A 20,436-nucleotide genomic window follows, 5' to 3' on the forward strand; every position below is an offset into this window, starting at 1 on the left:
GTCTTTGGACTGGGGGAGGAAACCGGAGTACACGGAGGAAACCCCCGAAGCACGGGGAGAACATGCAAACTCCGCACACACAGGGCGGAGGGGGAATTCCATTCCACAACCCCAGAGGCATGATGCAAACGTGCTAACCGCTAATCCACCGCCAACCCCCACTACCATTTGTCATTGGAACTAAACAATAAAAGGTGCTGGACGTCGCACGTCCACAAGCTTGCTAGTGTGAACGTAGGGTAAGGATTTCCTTTAGGCGGTTACTTTTTTGTTTTTCTATAATTGTCTGACCTGGTCTCTCTCTCTCCCTCTCTCTCTCTCTTTCCTTTTTTTCGGTCTCATTTTTCCCCACCACTCTTACTGATTTGGCTCCTGCTGCTTCACCTACCAAATATTGAGTCTCTACTCTCATCCTGTTTGCACACTTTCACCTGAAATAACTCGGATCCCAGCTTCCCTCCGCCATCCACCCTACTCTCCTACTCTTACTCCCTCTCATCCTCCTTCTTCAAAATGAGCTACTAATCACACCGAAGGCACTGGATGTCCGCGTTCCATCGTTCCAGAGGACGATCAGAGAGAGAGAGAGAGGGAGAGAGAGAGAGAAAGATTGAGAGATTGAGAATGATGAATGATTACGATTAGGATACTGCAGAATTCAGCACGCGTGTGCCTTCAGAAACCAACGGCTACTCCGTGACACGAGTGGACGCTCCGAGAGTCTCGACACAAACCGGCGCTCCGTACCCGCACACACACGTCCACTGTGCCAATTCAGCATGATTGTAATGCAGTTTTCATTTCAATATCCAGGCTATCGCTTAAACACCGATAAGGCCGACAGAAAAGGCCACAACCCAGTATAACATAAATCCAGTCCAATGCATTATTCATTCCTCGATGTAATTAATATCAGCAACAAATCTGTCCAGTTGAGTGCATCATATCTCATGCATCATTTATTCTACGTCATCACGATTTATCGATGACTGACTCGAGCGCGTCAAAACATCATCAGTGCTCATCGGTTGCCATGGTAACCCTCCATGTCTAGCCTATATACGCTACTACCGCACTGCCATGACGTAGACCTAGTACGTGCGGGTACAGGAAATGTCTTTTTTTCCCCTTCTTCTTCTTGATATGAAACATCAAGTAGCCACCACAGACACGCGCGTGACCCGCGCTCTGCCACGCCCACTTTCTCATTCCACGACCGCGTCCGTCCGCAGTAGTATGGTTACAGCTCGATGCCCGCGTGCGCATTCCCGGTTGCCAGATTGGGAAACACCCTATCATGCTAATACACATTTTTCGGTAGCAGAGCTGGAGGATGTGGCAAAAAAAACCAAAACAATGTAATATCTGAGGAAATCCTTGAAATAGCTATACCGCGTGTTAAAAGACATGCCTGGAACCATATTTAACACAGTAGACTATTTAAAATAATTGTTTTTTTGTCATATTGTGTGCATTAGTCAAAATTTGAACGAGTAACATGCAAAGTGGACATGCGAGTATGTTAGCAATTGCAAGGCAGGGTAGGGCTGAATTATGAAACATATTTTTGATCTCGAATCACTTGTACGCAGTTTGATCTGGAGTTCCAGTTGCTGCATGTGTGGCGTTTCACATCTTCTCCCCATGCCTGTCTGGGTGTCCCTCTGGGTTCTCTGGTTTCTTTCAACCGCCCAAACATAGCCCGTAGGTTACAGGTGCTACATTTCCCCTCGGCGTGAATAAGTGTGTGCACGGTGCCCTCTGATGGACCGGGTTCCCATTGTGTGGTGGTGGCTTAGGGGTTAAAGGCTCTGGGTTACTGATCAGGAGTTCAATCCCCAGCGCTGCCAAGCTACCACTGTCGGGCCCTTGAGCAAGGCCCTCAACCCTCAATTGCTCAGATGTATAAATGAGATAACTGTAAGTATCTCTGGATAAGGGCGTCTGCCAAATGCCATTAATGTAAGGGTGTATTCCCGTTTTTACGCCCAGTGCTCCAGATCCATCACAACCCTGGCTAGCGTGTATCGGTTACTGAAAGTGTGCTAGCGAATCTGATCTGAAGGCCCACGGTTGTACCTTCAATGAACTTTAAGAGTAAGGGTGCAAATATACCTCGCTTTCACCAGGCGCATGTACGTGCACGCAGCTGCTACGCGAGCGGCATTGTTTACATACTTGCACAGCTAATGTACATCTGGAGGATTAAAAGCGGCGTCCACCAGATGGCACGTCAGCGCCAAAACATCTCTGTCCATCAGTCAAACTGTTTGGCGCTAAACAGGCTGACAAGCTCCACTTTTCTTTGGACCATTCTGCCGTTGGCGTGGTTGTTGTCATGATCTGCTTCTCAGTGAAGATAGCTTGAGACATGACAATAGCTTGTTTTGTCAGTTGGAGACACAGTGTCTCGTGGCGCTGTACTGACTCCGCTATTTACATCGGTATCGCACAATGAGTGTTGGACGCGTCGTGTTCATTTCCGAGGAAAGTGACACGTCAGATGTCCACATGGCGGCCATCTTGGGTATGCGTAGCCGACGTGTAGAAATCAGCAGCAAGTAGAAATCAGTCGTAATATGTTACACTTAAACGTTATACACCTTTCCGGGTAAAAGATGCGCAGTAAAGGTATAAAAGATGTATTGTTGACAAGGAAAGGTAGCTATTAGTTAACAGGCTGTTTTATATCAACATACTACCACCTCTATTAGAAATAATTCAGTTTAATTTCGTTGATTGGCAGTTTGTTAGTTTGTTGATTAGCTATAAACCTCTAGGCTATTTGTCGGGTTTAAGCATTCACAGTAATGAGACGGATGATGAAATTTTGGACAGGGTTGAAACGGTGTCCTTAATCTGGCAACCCTGACTCCAGAGACGCGCGTTTCACGCAGGCGAGACGGTGCGCGAGCAGAACATGGCGGAACACCGACGAAACGCCCATTCGGTTTCTATATATCTACTCGGCGCGTTCAAACGCGAAATGAACTCGAAACGTCTTCTCTGACGCGCCGACTCTGAGAACGCGCACAGCGCGCTGCACGTTACCGGCGGAGACGCGTCACACATTTCCATTCGAGTAGGCTAAACAACACCGAACAGACCGGCGAGAGGCGCGCTGTGCTGACTGGGCTTACTCTGCTCGGTACCGACAACCGCTGTCGGGTTTTGATACGGAATAGACGCGGGGATGATCAGCTGACTTGTTTTTTTTTTTTTTTTAGTAAGAAAATAAACCCACGCGCACATATACACAAACACACACACACGGGCCGTCCTCTCGCGCACGGTGTTTACGCAGCAGCCGCGCGCATCCACGTGAGCCACGGACACAATTACAGCTAAACAGAGGGGGAAAATGTGTGTAAAGTGAATTCCTCCGAGACGGCTCGTGTTTCTAATCTGCAACTCCCCCAACACGGACGCACGCGCGTGCAGGGATGTTTGTAACCGTATATTCGTACACAAATCGATACCAAAGCCGCTCGAGTTTCACCACAACGAGCATCGCGACCATTAAAACACGTCCCGTGGCTGAAGCCCGTTTCACTCCCTCATGGCAATGAAAACCCGTTAATGAAATGATGCGCGCGCGCACACTTTAATGCAGAGGCCAAAATACACAACAAATCCACGGAGGGATGCTCACACCGACACCGCCTTCTTAAAGAATGGAGAGAAACATAATAATAATAATAATAATAATAATAATAATAATAATAATAATAATAATATCACAGGCTATGACAAAATCAGGAGACGTCTCGGTGTCTGTGGGTCGGTGGCGTTTTGTAAACAACAGTCTCGTTCAGAAAACACACACACACACACACCACTCCGGTCTCCGAACTGCACTTCACTGCGTAGAAAATAAAACCCAGAGAAAAACATCAGCGTGGTCAATATGTGCGAGGAATATATGAAGGTCTCGTGACGTACCGGCGTTTCCGTGCGCAGATTTGAGTGAAGAAGAAGAAGAAGAAGAAGGAGATGAAGAAGCGACACACGAGCGGATTTTCATGGACATGAATGTTTAATGTCGCAGTTCTTCCTTAAGGAGCTCGCGGAGGGGAAGACGACCCGTTCCCGTCAGTCGCCCTTTATCTTTTATTGTATCGTCTTTATAATAAGACATGATTTATTTATTTATTTATCTATTTATTTGTGGACATCCGCTCCGCCATGCTAGACAGGTACACCGCGGTTGTTTTGAGCTCACCTCGTGCACGAGCCCGCCCTCGTCTCGTCCATTCTCGCCGGTTCTCCGTCCGTCCGCTGACTGACTCGTCACGCCGATGTGACAGGTTTCCTCCGCGATCAGCCGGTCAGCAGCGCGAGGCGTCGGGAGAAAGCGCGCGCGCGCCGAAACCCCAACCCCTGATGACGCGCAAGCGCGCACGCGCGCACGCACACACACACACACACACACACACTAAACGTGTCTGGACACCCCCTGTTATCAAACGGACTATCTATATTTTCTGATCACACACACACACACACACACACACACACACACACACTTGGAAGACATGTCTAGACACCCCGCGATGTCAGACAGTCTATTTTTATTTTCTCGTCAGGCGCGCACTCAAACACACACACGCGCGCGCGCGCACACACGCAGCACCGGAATCGTAAATGTTGCTTATGAGTGGTTTTAAGCATTACTTAAAACATTTGGAAACATCATTAAACGTTAATCAACCAAATTTTCATAAATCCGACTCATGTTTATTTGAAAATATCCAGACTTACTGTGTCTAGATGCTGTACACCTGAATCATCAGGTGCAACCTGAATTAAAACTGCAGTCCAACACAGAACAGAGTGTTTATACCCAAACATGGTTGAGTTAAGACACATCAGGGTCAGTAAGGAAATCCTGATTTAAATATATATATATATATATTGCATGGTGGCAGAGATGGGTTTCCTCCTGGTTCTCTGGTGTTCTCCAACTTCCCAACATTGATTGACCTACACATTCACCCCAGTTCCCTGGTGTCACAGGGTTTACATTCACATATTCCATAGAACTTAGTGGCTTAGCAGTTAGCACGTTCGCCTACACCTCCAGGGTTGGGGGTTCGATTCCTGTGTCGATCCGACTGTGTGTGCGGAGGTTGCATGTTCTCCCCATGCTGCGGGGGTTTCCTCCCAGTCCAAAGACATGCATAGTAGGCTGATTGGCATGTCCAAAGTGTCCGTGGTGTATGAATGGGTGTGTATGTGATTGTGTGCCCTGCGATGGATTGGCACCCTGACCAGGTACCCTGCCTTGTGCCCGATGCTCCCTGGGATAGGCTCCAGGTTCCCTTAATGGGGGTCATAAGCGGTATAGAAGATGGATGGATATTCCATAGAACATGATTGGCTCTTACACTTTATAATGCAATAACACGCACCTGTCATGAGATTTGCGTTTTAACTTTAACGTAAGTTTGCGTCACGTTAAGGTTTTTATCTGATCCCAAAGCATTAGACTAGCTATATAATGCTTGATGAGAATTTCGATTTTGGGCTGAAATAGTAAGCTCTGGAAAATACGTGTCAGGATATGAGATATGGTCTGCTCAATATTCATCTGTTTTCACGTGTGATTTGTACGCTATTCATTTCATTTTCACATGTAGGGCAAGTGGTTTTGTTTTTCAGATCGAATTGTTTATTTTTTATTTTTACGCGATCATATATTACTCACATAATCACATGTGGAAATCTCATGATCACTTGCGAAAGGTATGTGGTTTTTCTTTACACCTACCTCTGCTAGGGCAGATGGAGTCTCTTTTTGGATGGAATACTCTCTGATGCATGCTATTGCTTCAATGAGGCTACAACCCAAGACAAACTGTTACTGTAACTGTAAAAGCACCATGTGTTTGAATATATGGTCATTACATTGAGCTCCATATGAAGTAACCATGCAGGGTTCTTAAAGAAAAAGGATATTGATAATAAAGGAAATGCAGTAAAGATGAGGCCAGAAATGTCCACACCTATTATAGTTATTTCTGGGTGCCCATGCAAACGTATTGTTTTGTTTTAAATGAGCCTGTGTCTATGTCGTTATTTTGATGTTACCTACTGCACTGGAAGGAAAAAAAATAAAACAATTCTGTATACAGTGCATACTACAGTAATTATTATAGCCTAGACCATATTTAGAAAGCAGTAAGAGCCATATTTAATAGGCTGTAAGAGAGCTTTTAGTAGCCTATTAGGCCACATAATGTGCATTCAGAGAGAGAGAGAGAGAGAGAGAGAGAGAGAGAGAGAGAGAGAGAGAGAACACTTTGACTTACAGTTTAAATACCACCTACAGCTAAAATTATACTAATTACCATAATAACTAATATATTGATATTCCTACGCCTACATATTCACTTATATTCATTAGAAACTATAATTCCTAGACAAATTTATATAATCTTATAAACTGATTGTTAATGCTGGCCAGAGGAAATCTGGCGCCCCCTGCTGAGTGTTCATCATATAGCTCCATCCTCGGTTGTTTTTTTCCCTGACTGGGATTGCTCAATTGTTTGTCAAGGAGGTTCTGGTGGTGTTTGTTGTCTTCTGTTTTCTTCTCTTTTCTTGGTTTGTTTTACTGTTTTATTTAGATTTGCTTGTTTTTTCTGTTCTTTTTTTGTTTGTTTGTTTGTTTTGGTGGTTCTGGTGCGTCCAGTCTGTTCTATGTTGTGTTTTGTTTTGACTTTTTGTTTTGTTTTGACGTGGTGGTTCTGGTGTGGGGTTTTATTCTATGCGGTTTCTTTCTCTTCTCTTGTTTATTCTGCTATTTGTTTGTTTTTCCCTGTTCTGTTTTCTTTTGTTTGTTTTGTCTTTTTTCTGTTTTGCTTTTTTGTTTAGTTTTGTTTGTTTCCCTGTTCTTCTTCTGTTGTTTTATTGTTTGTTTTGTTGGTTCCAGTCTGTTCCATGTTCAGTTTGGGCTCTGCTGGGGTCTTATTCTGTTTTGTTTTGTTTTGCATGTTCAGTGTGTATATGTCATATTATATTTTCATGTCATATACACGCAACCGGTCACTTTTTGAAATGCCCTGAACTGTTTAGCCACGCCCATGACCACGCGCGCTCGCTCACTACTTCCTTTCACGGTTTCTTTTTCTTTCTTTCTTTTTTTTTTTGACGATCACTTCCTTCTGGCGCGCGCTTGCACCCGTCCGCCTGTAAGAACACACGTTTGGTCCTCTCAGTCTGTTTGCTAATGAGGGAGAACTTCTCAAGAGATGATTTCAGTCATTATTTCAGCGACAGCATGACACCGTGGCCTTCCACGCGCGCTAGTTTCGCTCCGCGCGAGATCCGTTCTCGGAGATTTACCGAGTGCAGTCTGTTTCCGGTGCGACTTCTCTTATCTGCTGCACGCGGATCAAAGTGCAAAGAGGCGCGCGCCGCGACCGCACCGCGCGATCAGCTGAACGGGAAGTGAACTGCAGGAAACCAACCTGGGAGATATGAACGGAACAGGTGAATATACACTCGTCTTTCTGTCTCTGTGTCTCTCTCTCACACACGCACACACTCTCTTTCTCTCTGTCTCTCTCTCTTTCTGTCTCTGAGTCTCTGTCTCTCTTTTTTTGTCTCTCTCTCACACACTCTCTCTCTCTCTCTCTGTGTCTCTCCCTTTCTGTCTCTCTCTCTGTCTGTCTCTCTCTCTCTCTCTCTCTCTCTCTCTCTCTCTCTCTCTGTGTGTGTCGCTCTCTCTTTTTCTGTCTCTCTCTCTCTCTGTACCCTGTCATCTGCTTTCTCTTTATTGCCTCTTTCCCCCTCACTCTGTCTCTTTCCCCCTTCTTTCTCTCTTAGGACACTTCTTGTTATTGCCTCACTTTTCCTCTCACTGTCTATTTCCCTTCTGTCAATCTTACTCTTTCACTTTTATTGCCTCACTTTTCCTCTCTCACAGCCTGGTTCCTTTTTTTGTTTCAACCCGTCTCTTTCTGTGTCTCCTTTTTTTATATATATATATATATATATATATATATATATATATATATATATATATATATATATATATATATAAATAAAATAACCTTTCAGGTCACTAAGAAGCAAAGAGCTATGCATTGTGAAATATGCATTCAAATTGAACATCTCAGTATTTCAGTGTGTGACTTGCTATCTGATGTATTGCCTAATATCATGCTCTGCACAAGGTGAGAAGGTCAATCACTCTGGCAGATATGATAACATACTAGGGCAGAGGTCATTCCGATCAATCAGTCGCACAACGAAGTGATGCGCACATGTACGGATCAGCATGAATTAGGAATAGTTCAAGCGAAATGTTTATTAAAAAAAAAACAACCCCAACTATTTTCTCCCATACCACAAATGTATTTGATCTCGTTCGATGTCTGTAGTATAAGGCTAAAGTTGCTTAGACTTACACGAGTAAAGGAAGATCTCCGGTTTCGCATGGTGCATCGTTTAGTGAAAAATAACAGAATAAGTTTCTAATAAATAAAAAAAAAAGATTAAATATACAATTCAAATTCTTTTGAAGTAGAATTCTGCTTCTGAAGTGGAGAACATTGCTGCTAATGGAAACACGACAAACAATCTCGAGTCTGATGGTTGCATGGCGTGATAAGCTAATTGAAGACTGCTACTACTACTACTATTCTAGATATCAGTGTGTGATATAGCGTCAGAAACCACACGAGAAAGTCTGAGATTACTAGCCAACTCAAGAGGGGAAACTTCGGAGAAGTTCAAAGATGGGTGTGACATTTTGGGTAAAGGGACAGTTGTGTAACGCTGGTTCGTTTCTCAACTATGGCTTTAACTATAAACACTAAAACCAAGTGTTCAAAGTGAGTACATGGTCACTTATGAAATAGTAGGACGTTTAGCCGACTGGGGCTGTGGGGCTTCGTCAGTCCTGACACTTGACTAGGTGTGTTGTGTTTTGGGTTTCTTTGTGTTTAATGTCTCTTTCTCTCTCAGTTGCTGCAGCGGATGAGACGGAGGAGAACGGCGAGAAATCACAATGGAAATTGTTTATCGAGGATATCAGTGTCTTACAGCTGGTGCTGAGCTTCTTGTTTATGGGTGAGATACAGTACTCATGCCTGCAGACACACACACACTCGTACAATTATTTATGTAAGGAATTAACCACCAGGTGGACTGCTGGTGGATAGGAAAATCAAAAACAACACGAAGAAGAAGATGATGGTGTGATACAGCCCGATAACCAGCAGAGTTACCACTCTTCTACCACCCTGAAGCTGATCATTCATTTCGAACACGTTTTCTTTCTCTTACACCAAAACAATTAGCCAAAGATTACAGTTTCTGTTTATCAATGAACGACACTTCGCACTTTTTATCCATTTATAGTCACGTTTAATGTTGTGAAGCAAGTTCGTTCCTGTTATCACTTATGATATAGCAGCGATGAACATCTGCTCCTTCACCAGAATCTCTCTTTTTTTTTTCTTTCTTGAAGTTAATAAACTAAAAGAAAATGCAGCACAATAATATAAACCTTACAGCTTGCACTATCGTCAGAGTTGACGCTATAGAAAAGTCATCAACTTCTGACTAATCGAGAGTTCCGCTGTGCTGTAAATTGATAACTGGAATTAAAATGGATTAAAAAAACAAAAAACAAAACGTAAGGTTGTGTTCCAGTATTGTTTTGAACATGCCTCCGCGTTCTCCTTCCCCTGTCACTGTATTAAAAAGTGAAAAAAGCCAGCATGTTTTCATTCTAATCTGTAGCCTATGTGATTACAGACTCCAAACGGGTCTAGAATAGCCAGGTGGTGGTCGCTACCTCCCAAACATTTCAAATGTGTGACTATATAACGCAAATTCAGTCATTACGCAGACATGAGGAAAAACTTTTGAACAATACAGTCTCCTCGGAAACTGTCGGAACGACAAGGCCAATTCATTTGTTTCTGCTGTACACTGAAGACATTTGGGTTTTGCACATTTTCTGTCTTTGATTTGCAGCACAAACAAATGTATTTGGCCTTGCTGTTCCAATAGTTTTGGAGGTGACTGTATATTAATAAGTGATTCTGGATACTTCGACTTTCTATGTAGCCAGCTAGCTCCTCTATATGTACTGCTGATTTGAATATTTTATTTTATTTTACATTTAATCTGCTGGATAGTTAGCAAGCGACCTACCATTGCATGCTAGATAGTGGGCTACATCTAGACAGAAAATAGCCCGTCTCTGGAAGCACGTCATACATATTTACAAACACAGTTGTGTTTCAAATAAACCTTTATTAACTGTAGTATCAGCTGACAAGTAATCTGCTCTTGTGGTCTTTTCTGAGTACAGGAAAACTTCAAAACCTTTTGTTCATGCTAAGTGCAAATGCACTACATATGCAGTGAATAGCGTTATCTGAACAGCGAATCCCCTAATAGTGCCATCGTGTGTTTGATTTCAGTTTTACGTAGCCAGCTAGCTACTCCATGTGTTTAACTGGTGTGAATTTTTAAAATGTATTATGTTGGCTAGTTAGCAAGCTGCCTGTTTAGCATGCCAGCTAGTGGTCAGCATGCTAGCTTCTACTTAACTAAGTAACTGGTTAGAAAGTTAGCTATTTACTGTATCAAAATGGATTTTTTTCTTTACGTGGTTTGAAAGAAGTAGACTGGACAAATATTTAAACATTTGCTTCAGTTACACTTTTTTTTTTTCCTGTCATGGTCGAGTATGTCAGGAAAAATCTCTCCACCGCTGTGATGTACCGTAATGTAAGGAAGTCGACGAAGGTGTGTTGAAAATGGTATTGGAACGTAGAGTCTGTTTACATCTGTGGTAGATTTCTTTATCAGTTCTATCCATTTGAAGCATCTTTGTAGTGTAATGTCTGTAATATTGAATTGCAAGGGGCGATGCTAATTGTTTATGCTAATGTTTTTGTTTTGTGTAGGTGTGTTATGTCTGGCGTTGATGCTTTATCTGATGTTTACTCCACTGTGGCTGATTCCCACTCTCTACTTCACCTGGCAGATGATTGACTGGGACACGCCTGAGAGAGGTTTCTCACACACACACACACACACACACACACACACACACACACACACACACACACACACTCAAAGTGGCAGCATACACTGTCTTACTGTTTCACCCTCTTACACACAAACCCCTATTTATGAGTCAGGCTCCTCTCATCTTGCATTGTTAAATAATGCAAAAAAAAAAAGAATGCCAGAGATAGTGTCTGTGTTGAACATGTGAAAGTCTTGACTGTGGAATCACATCAAACAATAAAAAAAAAACATGCATTATTAATAAGTCTATTGATTTGTTTATATATCATGGCCGTGCCCTGTGCGCCGAGCCCCCCGGGATAGGCTCCAGGCACTCTGTGACCCTGTGTAGGATAAATAGTACAGAAACTGGACGGACGGATGGACCTCATTGCCAAGTAATCATTTCCGATCAGCTTGCAGGTTATTCTCATATCAGGACACTTTTAATGTAGCTCTGGTCCAAAAATCAATCATAGTTCCATATCGCATCTGTCGATATTATGGAACCGTGTTGGACTGGAACCATGACGACAAGCTTAAATAACAGTTTAGGCTAAAGTTATATTTATTTTGACATTTTAACTTTCGAAACTTCCAGTCATGAAAAGAAATAACGGTAACCGACTGATATGTGAGCGAGAGGACACTTGATGAATAAAATGACTATCAGTAAAACATGGACAAATCCTTTGTATTTGGCACACTGGCAAGTGGTCATGTTATAAACGAGAAGGTGCCAAGTACACTTTTCACATGCACCATTTTTAATATAGGTACATTTATCTAACAAATCATGACCCATACTTACCATACTGCTTGCATCTCTGTGCTTAAACCAGGTGGTAGAAGAACTGCGTTTGTGAGAAACTGGAGAGTATGGAAACACTTGAAAGACTACTTCCCAGTAAAGGTAATTAGACTACTACTCTAATCTTCCCACTACTCTGCCATTTCAACTGGGACACCATCGCTATCGCCACTGTACGGGCTGTTATTGTACTTTTGTATTATTCAAGTGCTCAAAGTTTCATTAGTCCCGAGAGAGCCAAGATTTTGAGTCAAGCATAACTGTAGATATTAGGTGCAGAACTTATGTAGCAGGCGCAGTAGTATTATTCCAGCTACCAAACAGGGAAAAACAAAAGATAAAATACCAAGGCAATACACGACTCTCCTAGCTAGTTAGCATGCTAGTAAGCAATCCGTTATGACTTCACACCCAGCATGTAAATTCGAAAGGAAACGCTACAGGATCTCCTGTCCTTGTGATGGACGTGAACACTCATGTGAAGTAGCTACACAAATAAAATCGGACACTCTACCTTTCCGGTTTTTCAGTTGGTGAAGACGGCAGAGCTGAATCCCAGGAAGAACTATATTCTGGGTTGCCACCCGCATGGCATCATGAGCATAGGCGCCTTCTCCTGCTTCGGCACAGAGACCGGCGGGTTTGCACAGGCGTTCCCGGGAATGCGCTCCTCTCTGGTCGTACTTGCTGGCCTTTTCCGCATGCCGCTCTTCAGAGAGTACCTCATGTTTGCAGGTGCGCATGCTAGAATCACAATTTGCTTCACACTAGGGGTATGATGCTATACCGTGATGAGAAAATAAGAATTAATTTTTGTAGTCATACTACATACAGTATACATACATGGATATATAAAACTAGAAATGTGTCGCATTTAAATAAGACATTGTATAATGTCTATAGTCATGAAATTGTGCTAGAAAATAGAAAATGGTGCACAGTACATGCCCGCTACTTACCGCTGTTTTTCACACACACTAGTGACTGTGTGAAAGCATCGCATTTTTTCCGTATTACAGCGTCTTCAATTGCATTAGTGGTCTGGGACGGAAACCACAAGCATGAGTACAAAACCCAAACCTTGTTAAAAAAAACAAAAAAAAACAAAGTGTTTCTGCAAAGCACATGCAACAAATTTGATTTCACTTTATTGAAATATTTTATTACAGTTACTTCCTGTGTGCAGTCTTTTTACTTTTCAATAAACGTAGGTTTCATAAATGGTATAAGTGTTTACTTTAACACTAAGGCACATTAAGGAATTTAAACAAGAGGGGAAAAAAAAGGGGAATTCCACCAAGACTGTAATAAATCTGTCTCGCTCTCGCGCAGGCGGGTTGCCAGTCAGTAAGAAGAGTCTGGAGTACATGCTGAGTCAAGCTGGTGTGGGCAACGCCATGGTCATCATCATCGGAGGAGCTGAGGAGTCACTGGCTTGTTCTCCTGGCGTGAACACGGTGGTCATGAAGCAGAGGAAAGGCTTTGTGCGTCTCGCTCTGGAAAACGGGTGAGAGAAAAGGAGAGAGAAAATACATACATTCTGTCACTTTTTGAAGGCCAGATGTGAAATACAGATCATAAATAAACTGCAGTCATTTTCAGTGGATGTTTTACGGCGACGAATCATAACTTTGAGACAGTTATGAAAACAATTTTGCATTCACTTTACGCTTTACCTGGCTGCTATCACAATAACTGCTATGTCCATATTTGGTAGAAGCTAATCTGCTGAATACTCAGTCATAGCATGTTATTTTTACATTTATACCATTTTTAAATTATATTGTTACTCCTTGGCACCTATCTTCTGCACTACCTGTTATATCAGACACTTCCACACTAAAACTGTCTACCGGTTGGCGCTACACTGTTACTGTACTGTCCTGAGTCGTTAGCACACGTCTGCACGTGCACCTTGTGTAGATCTTATTTAGCTCTGTGTCGTCATGTGCTTAGTGTGTTGTTTTACGTAGCACCGTGGTCCTGGATGAACGTTGTTTCCTTTCATTGTGTACTGTACCAGCTGAATAGGGATGAAGTGACAATAAAACCACTTGAACTTCATGTATTCGTCGGTTTCACAAGTCTTCTAGCGTTACGAAATGTAACTTCCTCGTCAGCGTCATACCGGTATGTCACTACACCACAAGTGCCAAATGGACCATAATGCCATTACATACTGAGCTGTAATTAAGTGGCATGTTAGAATATCACTGTTAAGATATAGCAAGGAACTGCTACTGTAGGTTTCTAATTTCTACGGTGAGATCTTGGTATTTAATGCAAAGTTTCCAACGTAATGTTTGCCTGATAAGTTAACACGCCGTCAAGCCACGCCTTATCCGGTTATTTGTGTTGAGTGTAGAATACAACACTTGGGGGCGCACTGTTACAGGAAAAGAATCATCAGGGTGGTGGTGTGATGTGGCCTGATGCAATAAACAAACAAACAAACAAATAAATAAATAAATACCCACCCACGGAGTGTTTTATTCATCTCTTATACCACAGCAATTACTTCCCGACGATTAGAATTTTTTTGCTTAATAAAAACACCACATCGTAGTTTTTATCCATGTATAGTTACATGATAATCTACATGTCATCCTTGTTATGACTTCAGGGCTGACCTGGTTCCAGTGTACTCGTTTGGGGAGAACGAGCTCTTCCCGCAGGTGCTGCTGTCCGAGGGCAGCGTAGGCCGCAGGCTTCAGACTCTGTTTAAGCGGGTGATGGGTTTTGCTCCATGTCTCTTCACTGGGGGACGCTGGCTGCTCCTGCCTTACAGGAGACCTGTCGTTACTGTGGGTGAGTGTGCTGTACATCCCAACACAACTCGTACATCTAATGCCACCTGTATAGCCATTCTTCTTCATCAAGTTTGGGTATGTTGACGCAGAGACGACACTCGCAATCATTTCAATTCAGTTCACATGGGATAAGTGCACTCTGTATAAATCACAGAGATGGGCCAGTCTTCGCAATGTAGTGCCATGAGTACTACATGAATCTGATTGTTTTCAGGATTGCGGTTGTTTAGGTTCTTGATCGTTAGTAGACCACATGACAAATAATATGTATGCATAAAATGGAATTCAACAACTTATCTAAAACCCCTGGATGCATAGGTTCTCAGACAAAATCTTATATTTGGCCAATACAATGTTTTTGTTTTGGCACGAGATGATAGAAAAGGGAATGCTTCCTAGATTGTCTTTAGGGCTATACTGTGTGTAGACAGCCTAATGTTTTTATACCTTTTCTTCTTCTTCTGGCTAACATGTCCATGGCAGTCCTTCCAGTCCCTCCAGGATTTTGCGATCGCAGAAATGAACGCAAACTCTAGGAAACTCCTCAATATTTGCAGGAGCTTGCAATTTTTCAAGTTTTCCGCAGATTTTGGCCAAGACGCATCACGTGACGTCATCACAACGTGCATTCAGCCAAGGCCCTCTTCGATTCGCGTGCGTCGAACATGAGTACAGCTAAAAGTTATCATTTACCAACAAATATTCCTGTGAAAGATTGCGTAAAACAATTTTATACGATTGTAATTTCGCCAGTCCAAGTAGTTTTCCGCACAAAAAAACTCTGAAATCCTGTATGGACTGGTCCGTAGAACCATCTGGTAAAAAGTTGTGAAATTTGGTACACTGATTAGGGAGGAACATGCTGACCAAATTTGTGCCACGTGCTGCCAATGCTCTAGCACCACCGTCGGGTCAAATTTGAAAGTACGTTTATGGTCATAACTTTTGAAGCACGTGTCCAAATTTTAAAAGCCAGGCATGTCTAGATTCCCTGCGTCGAGACGAGTTCAACACACTGATCTAGATTCATCTAAACTAATCCAGTCCAAATAGAGATTAATGCTGCTTTGCAGTTGCTGTTTTTCCCTCAACCTCCAGCACATGTTGAACAGAAAATGTTTTTTTTTTTTTTTAAAGAAAGCACTGCTGAATGTGATGCATGAGACACACGCTTAATTGTTATCCCTCTCGCTCTCTCTGTCTTAGTTGGAAGCCCCATCTCTGTGCCTCACATACGCAATCCATCCGAACAGCAGGTGGACCACTATCACAAGCTGTACATGGACTCCCTGTCCAAACTCTTCCACTCCCACAAAACCAGCTGCGGACTGGCCGACACACACGAGCTACGCATCATCTAAAACACTACACACGCAAACACGATGAATAGCATTAGTTATACAGTTTTCACAGGACTAGAAGGTCTCAGGAATAATTTTTTTATATAGTTTTAATCTAAATGCAAATGCTATGACAGTGTTTAATTTTACAGCTTGTATTACATTAGACATTACTAATTAATTTAAATAAAATTATGCTAGTCATGAATGTGATCTTAAAATAAACTAGCTACAGGGAAATCTTTCTAAATGCTAATTTTGTTTACAATTTTTTTTTTTTTTTTTTTTTTACACACATTTGTATTTATCTTGAATTATGTGGTGGAAAAAAAAAAGACTTAAATGGCTGAAAGTTGCCAGATCTGTACTGAAGTAAATTCATAAAGCAAATTCATCATTGGTACGTACATGGATTCTGTGTTGACATGCAGTATACAAGTATTATAAATGTAATATGAAATTTATTCTGACTTTTATTCATCATTGTACGATATTGAAATCACATGCTGCCGCTCTCGTGTTCTTTATTAAAAAAAAATTTTTTAAACCTCCATAGACTGGGCTTTGAGAACTGACAAAGACGTGCACTAAGATGATGTTCTATTTTATTTTAATGTTAAGTTCAGTTATGCTCAGATGTGGGAACACTCGTAACTTCTATGATTTACACAAAATAACAAAATAAACGAATAAATGATCTTATTAATGTGGTAGGCTCACTGGGGCACTTACCACAATAACACCAACAGATTTGTGTGCCAGCAGAAAAGAATAAGCTTGCATTATGGTCTTTTTGGTTGGTAAAAAAGTACTTATAAAGAAGTACTGGTAAAGAAGGACTTATCTTTAAAAAAAAAAAAAACATAAATAAATAAAAATACTGTCTCATTTTGTGGTCAAATTCAGGATTTTCTTTCCAAAGTCGTCACATTTGTCTTGCCTGTAAAAGGGTGTAATGTTATGAGAATACTAACAAGCATCCCTTTACAGTATTTCTTTACATTCGAGATATTTCAGCATCAGTAAGCAATAAGACAAAGTCTGAAGCAAAAGGTTTACTCTAACTGGCCTAGAGCTAGCCTAATACCTACATACCTAAGGAAAAGACTGAAGGTTATTCGTTAGAAGATCATTCTGTGGCGTATGAAACACACTTCTCTTCAGGAGTTCCATCACATAGCGGAGTCGATGCTGTCGGATGGAAAGTGACACCGCGAGGAGAATTTAACTGAAGCGCAAAATACCATTACGACAAATATATTGCAAAACAAACGTTCAGACAAGCTAATATAGCCCTGCTGTGTTAGACAAAAGGTTTATCTCCGTATCTTGCGAGTATAATGAACAATTGGAGAAAATCTCATCCTGTGAAGCTGCAGTCCAGCTGCATGGCTTTTCTAAAACACCACGGACGTCAATGGCAGCATTTGAAATGATGATTGTTTCGTCGTTGTTTGTTTTTTTCTTGAACCATGATTATTTTGCAAACTTTCTTGCTAGCGCTGTAGTGTCATCGGGCTAAGTAGTTCATCCCACACTGCAGCGAGGAACCCGGTTTCTCCTCAGGCCGTAGTTATACACGAAGACGCTAAAAAAAATCCAGGGTTCTCAGTCCATCAGCACTGTAGCCCAACACACAGTTTTAATTCTAAGGCGATCCAGGGTGAAGTGGGTTTTCACTCATCGTGTGCAGGATCATACGGTCCACTTCAGACATCTGATAAACCAAAAAAAAAAAAAAAAGAAGACAAAGGAGAATACGTGTCAAGGTGCAGCCTGGAGAACCAGAGAGTCTGACAATGTGGCAGATTGTTAGAACTTTGACTGTCACTCACAAACTGCAATGGCAAAACATAAATGTGAAGTAGGCGTCCATTTTTTTTTATGCTTCACCCAGTGTGAAATGTATATATAGTATGGAAGCGTAAAGAGCTTGTTGTATTAAATATTCACAAATCTTGATATTTTGGACAAAGACAATGTGATTAAAAATATAAATTTGCACTAAATTTGAAAAAATGGTTATTGTTCCAACTAGTGGTTTAAATAAGGTTTAAAATGATGGTAGAAGTCCTGGTATGGTTTAAATGAATGGTATAAATCAGATCTTCTTCTTGAAGGGCGGGTTCATGTAGACGTTCCACCTGCTAGCCCTCACAGTGATAGTATTAATATTAATAACATGGTAGCGTGGCAATATATTAGTCTGAAAACAGGCCTACATTTCTAGGCTTAAGTGCACCTGTCTAAAAAATCTTGAAAGTATCTTGTTCTGCGAGTCTTGCACAAGCAGTATGGTTATAATGCTGAGAACGAAACGTCAAGCGATGTCTGATGTTTCTGATCGCCGATGCGATCCGTTTCATACACGGTAACCTCGTGTGCGTTACCTGGTCTCGTGATGTGTCGCTAAGCAGCGTACGCAGCAGTAGCGCGCACCACAGGACACGCAGGTGTAGTTGGAGGGGAAGCCGCACACGGCACAGAAGTGACGCTGAGGGAGCTTCGACGGCTCGGCGCACGCCGTCAGGTAGTTCGGACCCTCGCTCACACTCAACTCCTGGACAGAGGAAAATGGGAGAGAATTAAAACCTCACTCATATTTAAAACCAAAAAAAAATGTAAAATCGTCTGCTACAGCTCATCTGTAATCCCTTTCCTTAATCATTCCCTGCATGCGTTTATTCAAAGCGGTCTTAATTTCTGATTTTTTTCACCCATACGTTCTTTTTTTTCTTCCATCCGTCAATCGCTTCTTCTTTTCTTTCATTTCCTCGTTCCCAGCTTTCCTTTCTTTGTTGCTTTCTGCCTTTCTCACTTGCCTTCATTGATTTTTGCGTTGTTTCCTTCACTCATGTCGTTCTTTCTTTCTGTTCTTTAACTGCTCAAATGACCCCTACGGTCTGTCTTTCTTTCTCTTTCAGAGAGTGCTTTTTTAAATTTATTTAGATGGCCAAAAACTGCCCAAGTTTATTTTTCTGCCTAAAACATACTTTAGCACCTCAACTTTACACAAACCTAAAATAGTAAATAAATAAGGTGATCTAACTTCCTCCGGAATTCAGTTCCAAACCTATTCCAGCTTAATTAGTTGCATCAACTCTGTCGGATTTGGGCGTAAACACTATTCCATACACAGGGCGGAGTTTGTGTTCAATGCCTCACCTCCTCCTCGAGCAGGGCCTGGAAGTTTTTCCGGAAACGCTGCTTGAAATGATCACCTCTGGTCTTCTTCCTCCGTTTTCCTTACGAGTCACGACAAAAACACAGACGTGTCACGCTAAAGAAAAGGCGTAAAGGCACAAATCATCTACTACGAGATCTCACGTGTGAACATATATAGGAATATGTCTGGAAGTCTCTACGAGCACCTCCAGTCTCAGTCAGGAGACGCATGGCGAAAGAGCACGTTTACACTCTTGGAACTTCAAAATGTTTTGACGACACATCAGTGTTTGTATTATCACATCATTACTGATTTTTTTTTTTTATCATAAGCACTCTTACGAAGGAATTTGGTCCAGAACGCTCTGTTCCACTGGAAACTTTGTGTACGATATGGAGTTTTTAAATCACCTTTACCATGATACCATAAAACCGTGATATTTTTTAAGACTAGGTTATCATAAGAAACCGCAACAGCCCTACTCCAACATGAGCTGTAGGTCAGGTTCACGTGCGAAAAGGCATAAAACTGTAAAAACGGAAGCACGCGCTGGGAACGTGTTTTTATAATCATATTAAGAGGCAGAACCGGAGAAGTGTGAACGCGTCTGTACCGGGTTCGTCACTCTCGTCGAAATGCGGCAGGCGCTTCACCGGCGGTGGGAGGCTCGCGTGCGGGTCGTCCTGGAAGTTGTCCTTCTCGAGCGCCTCGAGCTGCCGCGTGAGCCTCCGCTGCCGAGTCGCTACATCCAGCACGCGCCGCTGGCTCGGGTCCTGAGAACGCACTGAGGGAACACAAACATCACATACAGTAGGAGGAGTTGTTGTTGTTGTTGTTGTTGTTGTTTTAACATAAACGTAAAGTCATGTACATCGATAAAACATTTAATTTTGCTGTTATATTAGTGAGATGATTCAGCTAGCGTTTAAAACCCGGGTTCATTAGTACTGACTAAACAATCTGGCTAACGGATTAGCATTATTATTATTATTAGCAAAAAAACAAGCGCGCTACAGTTTAAAGATTACTTTACCTAGCTAGCTAACAACCATTTATACAGATTATAGAAGCCATGTTATCAACAGTAGCTGGACAGAATAAACAAACACACAGAACATCGACACACCTACCTGCTATTTTCTTCTCCGCCATTTTCCAGAACTGTCTCTACGGCGACCCAAAGAGGACAAATCAGATGCGTTTCGTAAAAGCCACCGCGATTGTATTCTGAATAGTTCCCTAACCTGATTTAATGTCTCAGGATAAACGCTG

The 20,436-nt window shown here is 42.1% G+C and overlaps 3 protein-coding genes across 3 annotated transcripts in view; 1 reads left to right on the top strand and 2 right to left on the bottom strand.

The window, feature by feature from the left end:
- LOC128603426 (neuronal tyrosine-phosphorylated phosphoinositide-3-kinase adapter 1) overlaps positions 1 to 4,761 on the bottom strand; it is a 36,448-nt gene extending 31,687 nt beyond the window's left edge. Inside the window, exon 1 of the mRNA XM_053617839.1 lies at positions 4,223 to 4,761. The gene's annotated coding sequence lies outside the window, so the exon portion shown is untranslated. The remainder of the gene's footprint in view (positions 1 to 4,222) is intronic.
- Positions 4,762 to 6,285: 1,524 nt separating this feature from the next.
- Positions 6,286 to 16,207, top strand: mogat3b (monoacylglycerol O-acyltransferase 3b). The gene is made up of 8 exons (XM_053617869.1): positions 6,286 to 7,494; positions 8,974 to 9,078; positions 10,932 to 11,039; positions 11,880 to 11,950; positions 12,379 to 12,583; positions 13,181 to 13,355; positions 14,472 to 14,656; positions 15,865 to 16,207. Exons 1-8 carry the CDS (start codon positions 7,482 to 7,484, stop codon positions 16,017 to 16,019), a joined length of 1,017 nt encoding a protein of 338 aa, XP_053473844.1. The 5' UTR covers positions 6,286 to 7,481; the 3' UTR covers positions 16,020 to 16,207.
- Positions 16,208 to 17,576: 1,369 nt separating this feature from the next.
- On the bottom strand, positions 17,577 to 20,339 carry znhit1 (zinc finger, HIT-type containing 1). The gene is made up of 5 exons (XM_053617887.1): positions 20,295 to 20,339; positions 19,778 to 19,948; positions 19,164 to 19,243; positions 18,389 to 18,558; positions 17,577 to 17,715 (listed from the first exon to the last, which is right to left on the bottom strand). The coding sequence occupies exons 1-5, from the start codon at positions 20,314 to 20,316 to the stop codon at positions 17,694 to 17,696; spliced, it is 465 nt and encodes a 154-aa protein (XP_053473862.1). The 5' UTR covers positions 20,317 to 20,339; the 3' UTR covers positions 17,577 to 17,693.
- Positions 20,340 to 20,436: the final 97 nt, after the last annotated feature.

This window comes from Ictalurus furcatus, chromosome 28, assembly GCF_023375685.1.
Source record: "Ictalurus furcatus strain D&B chromosome 28, Billie_1.0, whole genome shotgun sequence".
Lineage (NCBI taxonomy): Eukaryota > Metazoa > Chordata > Actinopteri > Siluriformes > Ictaluridae > Ictalurus > Ictalurus furcatus.